This window comes from Macaca mulatta, chromosome 1, assembly GCF_049350105.2.
Source record: "Macaca mulatta isolate MMU2019108-1 chromosome 1, T2T-MMU8v2.0, whole genome shotgun sequence".
Lineage (NCBI taxonomy): Eukaryota > Metazoa > Chordata > Mammalia > Primates > Cercopithecidae > Macaca > Macaca mulatta.
The window spans coordinates 468,767-484,423 of NC_133406.1; the positions used below are offsets into that span (position 1 = coordinate 468,767).

At 39.1% G+C, this 15,657-nt stretch overlaps 1 protein-coding gene across 1 annotated transcript; it reads right to left on the reverse strand.

Moving 5' to 3' along the window:
- Positions 1-1,804: 1,804 nt before the first annotated feature.
- Positions 1,805-2,746, reverse strand: LOC100428329 (olfactory receptor 5AR1-like). Its single transcript, XM_002802077.4, has one exon. It carries the CDS (start codon positions 2,744-2,746, stop codon positions 1,805-1,807), a length of 942 nt encoding a protein of 313 aa, XP_002802123.4.
- Between the last annotated feature and the right edge of the window lie 12,911 nt (positions 2,747-15,657).

The following is a 15,657-nucleotide window of genomic DNA, read 5'->3' on the forward strand; positions in this document are numbered from 1 at the left end:
AAATAGTTTAAAATGAGGGTAATATCTGTTTCAAATGATTATTGTATGAATTTAATAAGATTTAGAGTGGTTTGTTTATTGTGTGAGTACAGGAAATGAGAAAAGGTAGCCCTGCAGCCACAAGGTCACTGATCAAAGATTTAGCAATGGGATTCCAAGATTCCTGATTCTAAGGCAACTGCTCTATCAATTATAACATGTACTTGGTTTATAGTTAATGGTATAGGAAAGCCCTTTTTTCTTATATTTCACAGAGCATACCTGATTTTCACAATGGTGAAAAAAAGAAACTGAAGGCTAGATCTGGACTGTTTCTGAACCATCAACTCTATATCTGTGCATTAGCTACAGGTGGTTCTTTCCCCAAAATAAGTTGTGATATGACTAATTTTAAACTAGATCAATTACAACTTGTGTACAGATAAACCCCAGTAAGTCCTAGGTTTTTTATCTTAAAAACTCTTCAGTGCCTTTCATGATGAATATGGCAGCTCTACACTTTAAAGCAACCATTGTGTTCCCCTGACTTTTAACTGTTGCACTGGAGGAAGGGTTGAAATAGAACGATGATTGATTATAAGTATTCAAAACTGTTATGATGACAATTTCAGCACATCTGGGGAAATGTTAGCTTTTCCAAGATCTCAATCTGCCGCTGATACCTGGCATTCTTGTTTTCAGTTGAGTATTTTGTAGCCTTTAGAACATGTGAATAAAAATTATATAATTTTTTCTTGTCAGTCATTCACACATCAGGGTTAATGAGACTGTTCTTTGAAAAGGGCCTGGGGATGCTGGTGGAGGGCATGGAGACCCACAGCACCCAAGAGAAGTGGGGGTCTAATTAAGATACAAGACAGGACTAATTTTAGATGGGAACAGGCAAGCTAATTTTGTAGACATTACAGTCTTGCTAAAATTAGCTTTAGAGATTGCACCCAACTTTATCTTTGAGTCCCAGAGTTCTTGGATTTTCTGAGGGCCAAGAAGATGTCAATATATAAAGTTGACAAAACTTGGATGCCTACTCCCTTTTAACATTAGGCAGAGAAGGTCAAAGAAATCCCGTGGTTATTAGTTGAACACAACCACTTAACCCACTAAAGGGAAAGCTGAGGACAGAAAAAGAAGACAATTTTATTCCTTAATTACAGCTAGTTACCAGCAGAACTTAAATCCCCGCTCTTATCCTTGGACTTTGCAGAGTTACTGATTTAGTTACTGGCGGCAGCAGATTCAGAGAGACAATACAATCACTGAAAGCACAGCAAACTCTTTGTTGGCAAAAAAAAAAGCCTTGTGTTTATACCCTCTGGAACCTGGCACATACATAACACTTAAAATATTTTGCTAAATATATGAATGGATAGATCTCAGATTGGGTTAAATTGTCCCTCACACCAACCCCATTCTCCGTGTTTTTAACTACATTTTCTCTGACTTCTTTTGAGAGTAAAAAAAAAATTCAACATTTGGACCTGGCATTCCTCATGACCCCAGGAAAAAAAAAAATGCTTCAGAGTGATTGGTTATTTCTTTCTCCTGTTGAGTCCTGTCCCAATTTCTAACTAATATGTAAACCGGCATTGAATAAGAAATGAATGCATCTTGCCCAGTATGTCTTTCAAAAATACTAATTTAGCTTATATTTTTCAGATTGTAGAGTTAAGGATTAGAGCCCACCCTTCAGAATTTAATATTCACTTAGCAAGGAGATGGTAACTTGGGTGGTGTTTATCAAAAAATTATTTGCATTTTCTATCTCCTTCCACTACTATTATTTACCTATGACAGAAACAGATTTTCATTTTGTGTTATTATTGAGGTTTTTTCGAATTAGTATTTTGAAAGCAGCTTTCACATCTTTGTTCCGCAAACTGTAGATCAAGGGATTCAACATGGGGATGATAATCGTGTAGAACACAGAGGCCCACTTGTCTTGGTCCAGAGAGCAGCTGGATGTTGGCCTCAGGTACATAAACAGGACTGGGCCATAGAAGAGGGTGACGCCAGTAAGGTGAGACCCACAGGTGGAGAAAGCCTTAAGGCGGCCTTCGGCTGAACGCATTCTGATGATTGCAACGAGGATAAAGGTATAGGAGATGAAGATGAGGATGGTGCTGAATTCAATGAAGCCACACAGACTGAAGAGCAAGATCTCACTGATGTAGGTGTCTGAACAAGAGAGGGCCAAGAGTGGTGGGATTTCGCAGAAGAAATGGTTGATGATATTGGAACCACAGTAACTCAGGCTGAAGGTGAGGGTAGTGTGGGCTACTAAACTTACTAGACCAGCCAGGTAAGAGCCCAGCATAAGAGCCAAGCAGACCCGCTTGGACATGAGGGTGCTATAGCGGAGGGGTTGACAGATAGCCACAAAACGATCATAGACCATGGCTGCCAGGACATAGCACTCAGCATCCACAAAACCTACAAAGAAAGCAAACTGGGTGGCACAGCTAGAGAAGGAGATAACTTTGTGCTTTGTTAGGAAGTCAGCCAGCATCCTGGGGGCAATGGCTGAGGAGTAGCCCAGGTCAACAAAGGAGAGGTTGCAGAGGAAAAAATACATGGGTGTGTGAAGCTGAGTGTCTGTTATAATCGGGATAATCACACCAACGTTCCCCACTACATTAACCAGGTAAACTATGAGGAAAACCACGAAGAAGATGATCTGCATCTGAGGGTCCTGGGTGATGCCCATGAAGATAAACTCAGTCACCACTGAGTGGTTTTCTGTATCCATTGCTTCAAGGTTGTATGTGCCTGGATTTGGTTTACTGATGGATGTAGTAAATTCCCTGTTACTGAAAATATTCAAACTAAAGACAAACAATCATATGCCAGATACATATATATATAGTGTATGTGTGTATACATATAGTTCTACAGGAAATGAAGGCTTTGTTTAGGATGAGTCGTAAAAATCTTTCCGGTAATTAGATTCTATGACCGATAGAATAACCCAAATGCTTTGTTAAAAGTGGTGATGTGTCCTCTCCATGTGCCCATTCACAACAGAAAAGGAAGTGTTAACTTCTTGGGAATGGCAACTTCTGCTTCTCCAATGACCTTGGTGTTCTGGGGTAATTTATCACATGGTACTAGATGTTTGACTCAGTCTGCACAATTGTGTGTCTCATTAATGAGTAAAGAAGAACAGCATTGAGTATTTCTTCTTTCTAAAACAAAGCAAATATAAATGCAGATAATGAATAAAGTTTAATTTTCATTACAGGTAGACACAGAAAGGAAAATAAGTGACACAAGGACCTCAAAGTATAACGCATCACAGATACAGAAAGTGAAAAACTTGGAGCAGAAGGTCAGAAATATAAGAAAAGACAGTAAAAGATAATTTTTTTAAAAGTCGGACTTACTGAGTAGCCTGAGAAAAATAAAAAGAAACATATTTCTGATTTAAAAAACTTGTATCCATAACATACAAAGACATTTTAATACCGAATAATAAGAAATCCAACAATCCAGTAAGAATCGGCCAAAAATTTCAATAGATACTTACTCATCAAAGGAGATAGCCAAATAACAAATAAATGCATAAAAGTGCTCAAATATTCATTAGGGGAATACAAGTTAAAAACACAATAAAATAATGTTACATACTAATGATTACAATTTAAAAAAACTGACTATACCAAGTGTTGACAAGGAAATAGAATAATTGGAAATTTCATCATTATTGGTAGAAATGTAAAGTAGTACAACCACTTTGGAAAACATCTTTGTAGTTTCTTATAAACTCAAACATACGCATACCAACTCTATGATCCAGCCATTAAATAACTGTATATAGGTGACAGGGTAAGTAAATTAGGGTATGTCCATAAAATGAAATGCTACTTAATGATTAAAAGAATCAGATTATTGTTCAGTTCCCACCTATGAGTGAGAACATGGGGTGTTTGGTTTTCTGTTCTTGTGATAGTTTGCTAAGAATGATGGTTTCCAGCTGCATCCATGTCCCTACAAAGGACACAAACTCATCCTTTTTGATGGCTGCATAGTATTCCATGGTGTATATGTGCCACATTTTCTTTTTTTTTTTTTAATTTATTTATTATTATTATACTTTAAGTTGTAGGGTACATGTGCATAACGTGCAGGTTTGTTACATATGTATACTTGTGCCTTGTTGGTGTGCTGCACCCATCAACTCGTCATTTACATCAGGTATAGCTCCCAATGCAATCCCTCCCCCCTCCCCCCTCCCCCCTCCCCATGATAGGCCCCGGTGTGTGATGTTCCCCTTCCTGAGTCCAAGTGATCTCATTGTTCAGTTCCCACCTATGAGTGAGAACATGCGGTGTTTGGTTTTCTGTTCTTGTGATAGTTTGCTAAGAATGATGGTTTCCAGCTGCATCCATGTCCCTACAAAGGACACAAACTCATCCTTTTTTATGGCTGCATAGTATTCCATGGTGTATATATGTGCCACATTTTCTTAATCCAATCTGTCACTGATGGACATTTGGGTTGATTCCAAGTCTTTGCTATTGTGAATAGTGCCGCAATAAACATACGTGTGCATGTGTCTTTATAGCAGCATAATTTATAATCCTTTGGGTATATACCCAGTAATGGGATGGCTGGGTCATATGGTACATCTAGTTCTAGATCCTTGAGGAATCGCCATACTGTTTTCCATAATGGTTGAACTAGTTTACAATCCCACCAACAGTGTAAAAGTGTTCCTATTTCTCCACATCCTCTCCAGCACCTGTTGTTTCCTGACTTTTTAATGATCGCCATTCTAACTGGTGTGAGATGGTATCTCATTGTGGTTTTGATTTGCATTTCTCTGATGGCCAGTGATGATGAGCATTTTTTCATGTGTCTATTGGCTGTATGAATGTCTTCTTTTGAGAAATGTCTGTTCATATCCTTTGCCCACTTTTTGATGGGATTGTTTGTTTTTTTCTTGTAAATTTGTTTGAGTTCTTTGTAGGTTCTGGATATTAGCCCTTTGTCAGATGACTAGATTGCAAAAATTTTCTCCCATTCTGTAGGTTGCCTGTTCACTCTGATGGCAGTTTCTTTTGCTGTGCAGAAGCTCTTTAGTTTAATTAGATCCCATTTGTCAATTTTGGCTTTTGCTGCCGTTGCTTTTGGTGTTTTAGACATGAAGTCTTTGCCCATGCCTATGTCCTGAATGGTACTACCTAGGTTTTCCTCTAGGATTTTTATGGTATTAGGTCTAACATTTAAGTCTCTAATCCATCTTGAATTAATTTTCGTATAAGGAGTAAGGAAAGGATCCAGTTTCAGCTTTCTACTTATGGCTAGCCAATTTTCCCAGCACCATTTATTAAATAGGGAATCCTTTCCCCATTTCTTGTTTCTCTCAGGTTTGTCAAATATCAGATGGCTGTAGATGTGTGGTATTATTTCTGAGGACGCTTGGACTCAGGAAGGGGAACATCACACACCGGGGCCTATCATGGGGAGGGGGGAGGGGGGAAGGATTGCATTGGGATTTATACCTGATGTAAATGACGAGGTGATGGGTGCAGCACAGCAACATGGCACAAGTATACATATGTAACAAACCTGCACGTTATGCACATGTACCCTACAACTTAAAGTATAATAATAATAAATAAATTTTAAAAAAAAGAATCAGATTATTCACACATGCAATGTGGTGAATGAATCTCAAAATAATTAGACTGAGAGAAAACAGGCAGATAAAAAAGAGTATACCTTGTATGATTCCATTTATAAAAATCCAGAAAGTGTAAGATAATTAATATTGATAGGAGGCAGGCTAGAGGTGTGTGTGAGGTGGAACAGAGGAGAGGGAGTATCAAGAGGCATGAGGAAACTTTTGGGGGTAATGGATTTATTTACTATCTTGACAATGATAATGGTTTTGTGAGTGTATATATATATATATATATATATATATATATATATACACACATACACACACATACACACACACACATATGCATACACACTTTATATATATATAAAGACATCAAATTTTATACTTTAAACATATTTAATTTGTTGTACATCAGTTATACCTGAATAAAGCTGCTACCAAAAAAGAGAAAAATACTTGCCCCTACTCCAGTTCAGCTATTTCTCACTACATGTGAATGCAGACATGGTTTCATAGATGAAATTGATGAGGAAATAAAAACCTAGGTTGAGGGGGCTGGCAAAGTCACTTGATGATTCTCTGAGTTGCAGAATCAGCCATTGAATTCGGGGCTACCAATATCATTGGTTTCATTTTTCCCTTTATTTCTTCATGCAGGGATTTTAAAATAACCCACCAGGAAAAAACAAAACAAACAAACAAAAAAACAGCAAAGAATGATATATTATTTGTCAGCATATTCTTCAACTTTAGCAAGAGAAAAAATAATCCTAGTGTTGAAAATGAACCCATGTAGCCAACCTTATACTTATACTGTATGTATGTATGTATGTGTGTATGTATTATTAAGACGGAGTTTTGCTGTGTCTCCCAGGCTGAAGTACAGTGGTGCGTTCTCAGCTCACTGCAGCAACCTCTACCTCCTAGGTTCAAGCAATTATCTTGCCTCAGCCTCCTGAGTAGCTGGGACTACAGGTGCTTACCACCACGCCTGGCTAATTTTTCTATTTTTAGTAGAGGCGGGGTTTCACCATGTAGGCCAAGCTGATCTTGAACTCCTGACCTCCCAAAGTGCTAGGACTACAGGCGTGCGCCACCGTGCCTGGCCTATACTTGTACCTTTATAGGTGAGGAAACAGACACTAATTAAAATGCAGATACCAGATTGCAGTATTTAAAGGAGTAAGAGATAACCTTGTAAGAAGCACTAGGAGTCAGTACTCTAATCCACACCTGAGTATGTGCCAGTCAATCCATTTCATATGATTGGAAATGTAATTATAAAATAATTCCTCCTCCCTTATAGATTCAAGGCTCTGATTAAATAAAGCAGTGCATTAGAAGGTGCTTCAGCAGCCATAAACTACCCTGCCTGTTCTCATTTATAGTGGACAATTTCAGGTTTTACCATCTGCTACTCCTGATTTTCAACATAATACTCAGCTTCTTGGAGTCATAATTTTTCATTTGTTCATTGGGGCTAATAATGCCTCCATTAAAAACTTTCTGTAAGAATTGATTACAATATATACAAAGGGCTGAATTAGTGACATCCTGTGCTAGGTGTTTAATGCAATTGGCCATTGTGTGCAAGTATAGATGTTTTAATTCATTAGATGAGTATGTACTCATAATTCCTAGAAAAAATGTTTCATGCTTATTCCTTAGAGAGGATGTATCACAAACTGCCTGAACTTTTAGGGAGACACAAATTTAATTCTGTAGCAATTCCATTAAATGATATTTAGAGACAAGGATGTAATATTCAAAATTGAGCTTGACTAAGGCAAAAGGAAAGAAAACCTCTACACTTTTCTTTTTGGTCTCATATAGCCAACGTTCAGCCCATTAGACTCAAAGAAATGGTAGAATATTCAGCAAATAAGCATATTCCATTGTTAATAATAAACTCAAATATTTAACCAAAGACCAGCACAACTATTCTGTTATGGCAGTAAATAAAGGAAAAAAATGTATTTTAGATTTTTATGTGTCACTTGCTTTTTCAAGTTCATATGAAAAGAATAGTGGAGCAAGAGTCTGGAGATCCTGGTTATAGCCCTACGGTTTTTAAAGAATAAATTGTTTGACCTCAGTAAATTGCTACATTAGATGCACCTTTCCTATCTGTGATACAGATGGGGTGGCGAATACAAATTCTGTAGAATCTTCCATTCCTAGCATTTTTTGAATTTATACTTGTAACGAGATATCCTAAAAACCAAACCCATTATCTTTGTCTTTTTTCAATATTAAAATGGCAGGGAATTTGTGCCAAGCAGAACCCATGCTCAAAGGGCACTGGGCAGCATAACACTCCACCCCAGCAGGTCACATCGCTTTCTACATTCTGACCTATGACCTGGCCTGCTTTCTACCTGTTGGTGAGAGGTTGAGTGTTCCTCCTCTTTGATGGATTAAACCAAAGATATATTCCGAGAAGAACTGAAACACGGTGAATTAATCTGGTCGTCGTCTGAGCTACTTGCTCATCCCACCCTCGCTCCTGTGTGCAGGACGTATTTAAGTGTCACAAACAATTCCCAGAAGAAATATGATGAAATGCTTTATGCACTCACAGGAAACACAAAGGTTTGACGAACTGTGATCCTCCAAGGAATTTCACTCTCCTCTCCTTCAAATTTAATGATAAAAGAAGGAAACACAGGGGAATTTTTTAAGGACATTCTACTGATGATTGAGTTAGTAAGAAGCACTGCATGGGGTGTTTGTGCAACCCAAAGATGCCTACATAAAGACAATTAGGGAGTGGTTGAGAAAAGTCTTTTTGCTGATGCCTGAAAGTCTTTTGAAAGAGGAGGTTACTTTCTGTGTTTTGTGAATTGGCATATATGCATTGCTATAATGCTTAGAAAGAAAGAAATACGAGGTTATTTCTTTTCTTCATTTTATTTTATTTTTTATTTATTATTATTATTATTATACTTTAAGTTCTAGGGTATATGTGCATAAAGTGCAGGTTTGTTACATATGTATACTTGTGCCGTGTTGGTGTGCTGCACCCATCAACTCGTCAGCACCCATCAACTCGTCATTTACTTCAGGTATAACTCCCAATGCAATCCCTCCCCCCTCCTCCCCCCATGATAGGCCCCGGTGTGTGATGTTCCCCTTCCCGAGTCCAAGTGATCTCATTGTTCAGTTCCCACCTATGAGTGAGAACATGTGGTGGTTGGTTTTCTGTTCTTGTGATAGTTTGCTAAGAATCATGGTTTTCAGCTGCATCCATGTCCCTACAAAGGACACAAACTCATCCTTTTTGATGGCTGCATACTATTCCATGGTGTATATGTGCCACATTTTCTTAATCCAGTCTGTCACTGATGGACATTTGGGTTGATTCCAAGTCTTTGCTATTGTGAATAGTGCCACAATAAATATACGTGTTCATGTGTCTTTATAGCAGCATGACTTATAATCCTTTGGGTATATCTCCAGTAATGGGATGGCTGGGTCAAATGGTATTTCTAGTTCTAGATCCTTGAGGAATTGCCACACAGTTTTCCACAATGGTTGAACTAGTTTACAGTTCCACCAACAGTGTAAAAGTGTTTCTGTTTCTCCAAATCCTCTCCAGCACCTGTTGTTTCCTGATTTTTTAGTGATGGCCATTCTAACGGGTGTGAGATGGTATCTCATTGTGGTTTTGATTTGCATTTCTCTGATGGCCAGTGATGATGAGCATTTTTTCATGTGTCTGTTGGCTGTATGAATGTCTTCTTTTGAGAAATGTCTGTTCATATCCTTTGCCCACTTTTTGATGGGGTTGTTTTTTCTTGTAAATTTGAGTTCTTTATAGGTTCTGGATATTAGCCCTTTGTCAGATGAGTAGATTGCAAAAATTTTCTCCCAGTCTGTAGGTTGCCTATTCACTCTGATGACAGTTTCTTTTGCTGTGCAGAAGCTCTTTAGTTTAATTAGATCCCATTTGTGTATTTTGGCTTTTGTTGCCATTGCTTCTGGTGTTTTACATATGAAGTCCTTGCCCATGCCTATGTCCTGAATTGTATTACCTAGGTTTTCTTCTAGGGTTTTTATGGTTTTATGTCTAACATTTAAGTCTCTAATCCATCTTGATTTAATTTTTGTATAAGATGTAAGGAAAGGATCCAGTTTCAGCTTTCTACTTATGGCTAGCCAATTTTCCCAGCACCATTTATTAAATAGGGAATCCTTTCCCCATTTCTTGTTTCTCTCAGGTTTGTCAAAGATCAGATGGCTATAGATGTGTGGTATTATTTCTGAGGGCTCTGTTCTGTTCCATTGGTCTATATCTCTGTTTTGGTACCAGTACCATGCTGTTTTGGTTACTGTAGCCTTGTAGTATAGTTTGAAGTCAGGTAGCGTGATGCCTCCAGCTTTGTTCTTTTGGCTTAGGATTGTCTTGGCAATGCGGGCTCTTTTTTGGTTCCATATGAACTTTAAAGCAGTTTTTTCCAATTCTGTGAAGAAACTCATTGGTAGCTTAATGGGGATGGCATTGAATCTATAAATTACCTTGGCAGTATGGCCATTTTCACAATATTGATTCTTCCTATCCATGAACATGGTACCGTCTTCCATTTGTTTGTGTCCTCTTTTATTTCACTGAGCAGTGGTTTGTAGTTCTCCTTGAAGAGGTCCTTTATTTCCCTTTGAGTTGGATTCCTAGGTATTGTATTCTCTTTGAAGCTATTGTGAATGGGAGTTCATTTATGATTCGGCTCTCTGTTTTTCTGTTACTGGTGTATAAGAATGCTTGTGATTTTTGCACATTGATTTTGTATCCTGAGACTTTGCTGAAGTTGCTTATCAGCTTAAGGAGATTTTGGGCTGAGACAATGGGGTTTTCTAAATATACAATCATGTCATCTGCAAACAGGGACAATTTGACTTCTTCTTTTCCTAACTGAATACCCTTGATTTCTTAGCCAGAACTTCCAACACTATGTTGAATAGGAGTGGTGAGAGAGGGCATCCCTGTCTTGTGCCAGTTTTCAAAGGAAATGCTTCCAGTTTTTGCCCATTCAGTATGATATTGGCTGTGGGTTTGTCATAAATAGCTCTTATTATTTTGAGATACGTTCCATCAATACCGAATTTATTGAGAGTCTTTAGCATGAAGGGCTGTTGGATTTTGTCAAAGGCCTTTTCTGCATCTATTGAGATAATCATGTGGTTTTTGGTTTTGGTTCTGTTTATATGCTGGATTATGTTTATTGATTTGCATATGTTGAACCAGCCTTGCATCCCAGGGATGAAGCCCCCTTGATCATGGTGGATAAGCTTTTTGATGTGCTGCTGGATTCAGTTTGCCAGTATTTTATTGAGGGTTTTTGCATTGATGTTCATCAGGAATATTGGTCTAAAATTCCTTTTTTTGTTGTATCTCTGTCAGGCTTTGGTATCAGGATGATGTTGGCCTCGTAAAATGAACTAGGGAGGATTCCCTCTTTTTCTATTGATTGGAATAGTTTCAGAAGGAATGGTACCAACTCCTCCTTGTACCTCTGGTAGAATTTGGTTGTGAATCCATCTGATCCTGGACTTTTTTTGGTTGGTATGCTATTAATTATTGCCTCAATTTCAGAGCCTACTATTGGTCTCTTCAGGGATTCAACTTCTTCCTGGTTTAGTCTTGGGAGAGTGTAAGTGTCCAGGAAATTATCCATTTCTTCTAGATTTTCTAGTTTATTTGCATAGAGATGTTTATAGTATTCTGATGGTAGTTTGTATTTCTGTGGGGTTGGTGGTGATATCCCTTTTGTCGTTTTTTTATTGTGTCTATTTGATTCTTCTCTCTTTTCTTCTTTATTAGTCCTGCTAGCAGTCTATCAATTTTGTTGATCTTTTCAAAAACCCAGCTCCTAGATTCATTGATTTTTTGGAGGGTTTTTTGTATCTCTATCTCCTTCAGTTCTGCTCTGATCTTAGTTATTTCTTGCCTTCTGCTATCTTTTGAATGTGTTTGCTCTTGCTTCTCTAGTTCTTTCAATTGTGATGCTAGGGTGTCAATTTTAGATCTTTCCTGCTTTCTCTTGTGGGCATTTAGTGCTATAAATTTCCCTCTATGCACTGCTTTAAATGTGTCCCAGAGATTCTGGGATGTTGTATCTTTGTTCTCATTGGTTTCAAAGAACATCTTTATTTCTGCCTTCATTTCGTTATATACCCAGTAGTCATTCAGGAGCAGGTTGCTCAGTTTCCATGTAGTTGAGCAGTTTTGATTGAGTTTCTTAGTCCTGAGTTCTAGTTTGATTGCACTGTGGTCTGAGAGACAGTTTGTTATAATTTCTGTTCTTTTACACTTGCTGAGGAGTGCTTTACTTCCAACTATGTGGTCAATTTTGGAATAAGTGTGATGTGGTGCTGAGAAGAACGTACATTTTTTTGATTTGGGGTGGAGAGTTCTGTAGATGTCTATTAGGTATGCTTGCTGCAGAGTTGAGTTCCATTCCTGGATATCCTTGTTGACATTCTGTCTCATTGATCTGTCTGATGTCGACAGTGGGGTGTTAAAGTCTCCCATTATTATTGTATGGGAGTCTAAGTCTCTTTGTAAGTCTCTAAGGGCTTGCTTTATGAATCTGGGTGCTCCTGTATTGGGTGCATATATGTTTAGGATAGTTAGCTCTTCCTGATGAATTGATCCCTTTACCATTATGTAATGGCCTTCTTTGTCTCTTTTGATCTTTGATGGTTTAAAGTCTGTTTTATCAGAGACTGGGATTGCAACTCTTGCTTTTTTTTTGTTTTCCATTTGCTTGGTAGATCTTCCTCCATCCCTTTATTTTGAGCCTATGTGTGTCTCTGCATGTGAGATGGGTCTCCTGAATACAGAAAACTGATGGGTCTTGACTCTTTATCCAATTTGCCAGTCTGTGTCTTTCAATTGGAGCTTTTAGTCCATTTACATTTAAGGTTAATATTGTTATGCATGAACTTGATCCTGTCATTATGATATTAGCTGGTTATTTTGCTGGCTAGTTGTTGCAGTTTCTTCCTAGCATTGATGGACTTTACATTTTGACATGTTTTTGCAATGGCTGGTACCTGTTGTTCCTTTCCATGTTTAGTGCTTCCTTCAGGATCTCTTGTAGGGCTGGCCTGGCAGTGACAAAAATCTCTAAGCATTTGCTTGTCTGTAAAGGATTTTATTTCTCCTTCACTTATGAAACTTAGTTTGGCTGATATGAAATTCTGCGTTGAAAATACTTTTCTTTAAGAATGTTGAATATTGGCCCCCACTCTCTTCTGGCTTGGAAAGTTTCTGCCCAGAGATCTGCTGTTACTCTGATGGGCTTCCCTTTGTTGGCAACCCAACCTTTATCTCTGGCTGCCCTTAAGATTTTTTCCTTCATTTCAACTTTGGTGAATCTGACAATTATGTGTCTTGAAGTTGCTCATCTCCAGGAGTATCTTTGTGGCATTCTCTGTATTTCCTGAATTTGAATGCTGGTGTGGCTTACTAGTTGGGGAGTTTTTCTGGATGATATCCTGCAGAGTGTTTTCCAACTTGGTTCCATTTTCCCCATCACTTTCAGGCACACCCATCAGATGTAGATTTCGTCTTTTCACATAATCCTATATTTCTTGGAGGCTTTGTTCATTTCTTTTTTTTTTTTTTTTTTTTTTTTTGAGACGGAGTCTCGCTGTGTCTCCCAGGCTGGAGTGCAGTGGCGTGATCTCGGCTCACTGCAAGCTCCGCCTCCCGGGTTCACGCCATCCTCCCGCCTCAGCCTCCCAAGTAGCTGAGACCACAGGCGCCCGCCACCACGCCCGGCTAGTTTTTTGTATTTTTACTAGAGACGGGGTTTCACCATGTTAGCCAGGATAGTCTCGATCTCCCGACCTCGTGATCCACCCGCCTCGGCCTCCCAAAGTGCTGGGATTACAGGCTTGAGCCACCGCGCCTGGCTGTTCATTTCTTTTTGCTCTTTATTCTCTACACTTATCTTCTCACTTCATTTCATTCATTTGATATTCAATCTCTGATACTCTTTCTTCCAGTTGATTGAGTCAGTTACTGAAGCTTGTGCATTTGTCACATAGTTCTCGTGTTATGGTTTTCGTCTCTATCAGTTCTTTTAAGGACTTCTCTACATTGGTTATTCTACTTAGCTATTCTTCAAATCTTTTTTCAAGGTTTTTAGTTTCTTTGCCCTGGTTATGTAGTTCCTCCTTTAGCTCTGAGAAGTTTGATTGACTGAAGCCTTCTTCTCTTGTCTCATCAAAGTCATTCTCCATCCAGCTTTGTTCCGTTGCTGGTGATGAGCTGCATTCCTTTGCAGGGGGAGATGTGCTCTTATTTTTTTGAATTCCAGCTTTTCTGCCCTGCTTTTTCCCCATCTTTGTGGTTTTATCTACCTTTGGTCTTTGATGATGGTGACGTACTGATAGAGTTTTGGTGTGGGTGTCCTTTCTGTTTGTTAGGTTTCCTTCTAACAATCAGGACCCTCAGCTGTAGGTCTGTTGGAGTTTGCCTGAGGTCCACTCCAGACCCTGTTTGCCTGGGTATCAGCAGCGGAGGCTGCAGAAGATAGAATATTGCTGAACAGCGAGTGTTGCTGTCTGATTCTTGCTCTGGAAGCTTCGTCTCAGGGGTGTACCCTGCCATGTGAGGTGTGAGGTGTCGGTCTGCACCTAGTGGGGGCTGTCTCCCACTTAGGCTACTCAGGAGTCAGGGACCCACTTGAGCAGGCAGTCGGTCTGTTCTCAGATCTCAATCTCTGTGCTGGGAGATCCACTGCTCTCTTCAAAGCTGTCAGATGGGGGCATTTTTCTTTGCCGAGGTTTCTGCTGCTTTTTGTTTAGTTATGACCAGTCCCCAGAGGAGGAGTCCACAGAGGCAGGCCGGCCTCCTTGAGCTGCGGTGGGCTCCACCCAATTCGAGCTTCCCGGGTGCTTTGTTTACCTACTTAAGCCTCAGCAATGGCGGGCACCCCTCCCCGAACCTTGCTGCCACCTTGCAGTTAGATCTCAGACTGCTGTGCTAGCAATGAGGAAGGCTCCATGGGCGTGGGACCCTCTGGGCCAGGCATGGAATATAATCTCCTGGTGTGCCATTTGCTAAGACCCTTGGTAAAGTGCAGTATTAGGGTGGGAGTTGCCCTATTTTCCAGGTGTTGGGTGTCTCAATTTCCTTTGGCAAGGAAAAGGGATTCCCTTCCCCCTTGTGCTTCCCAGGTGAGGCGATGCCTCGCCCTGCTTCAGCTCTCGCTGGTCGGGCTGCACCCACGGACCAGCGCCAACTGTCCGACACGCCCCAGTAAGATGAACCCAGTACCTCAGTTGAAACTGCAGAAATTACCTGTCTTTGGTGTCACTCACACTGGGAGCTGGAGGCTGGAGCTGTTCCTATTCGGCCACCTTGGGCACACCCCCTATATTAACATTCTAAGTGCACTATGCATTATTGAAAATGGACATTTAAGTCTTGAACTATAAGTATAGAACAGTTTATTCCTTTAATTCTGTCCATCTTTGCTTCATATATTTTGGGTCTCTATAACATTCATCTATGTTTATAATTATCATATCTAAAGATCTATATTACATTCTTCAAGGAAGATACACAAATGATCCAGAACAGTATACAATATTTTTTTTAACTCATAAAAGTTTTTGTCATCAACTCACTTTGTCTTACATTAAACATAGCCACTCTAGCTATCTTCTGGTTACCATCTGCATGAAGTATCTTTTTTCTTTTCACTTTCTACCTATAGGTATCTTTGCAAATAATGTGGGTCTCTTTTAGACAATATATAGATGGATGACTTTTTCACCCTTTCTCCGAAACTGTGCTTAATTTTTCTCTCTCCAAATGTTTCTGAACCTGTTTATTTATTCCAGATAGTAAGAGAGTATTACCAAAAAAATCTATATAACAAATTTGTCAAAATTTGCAAACTTATCCAGAATTATTTGTCTCTAAACAGAAGGATAAGCTGTTATATTTTTAAAGTTGTATTTTATTAATGATGCATAATTGTGCATACTTATGGTATACAATGTGGTGCATACATTGA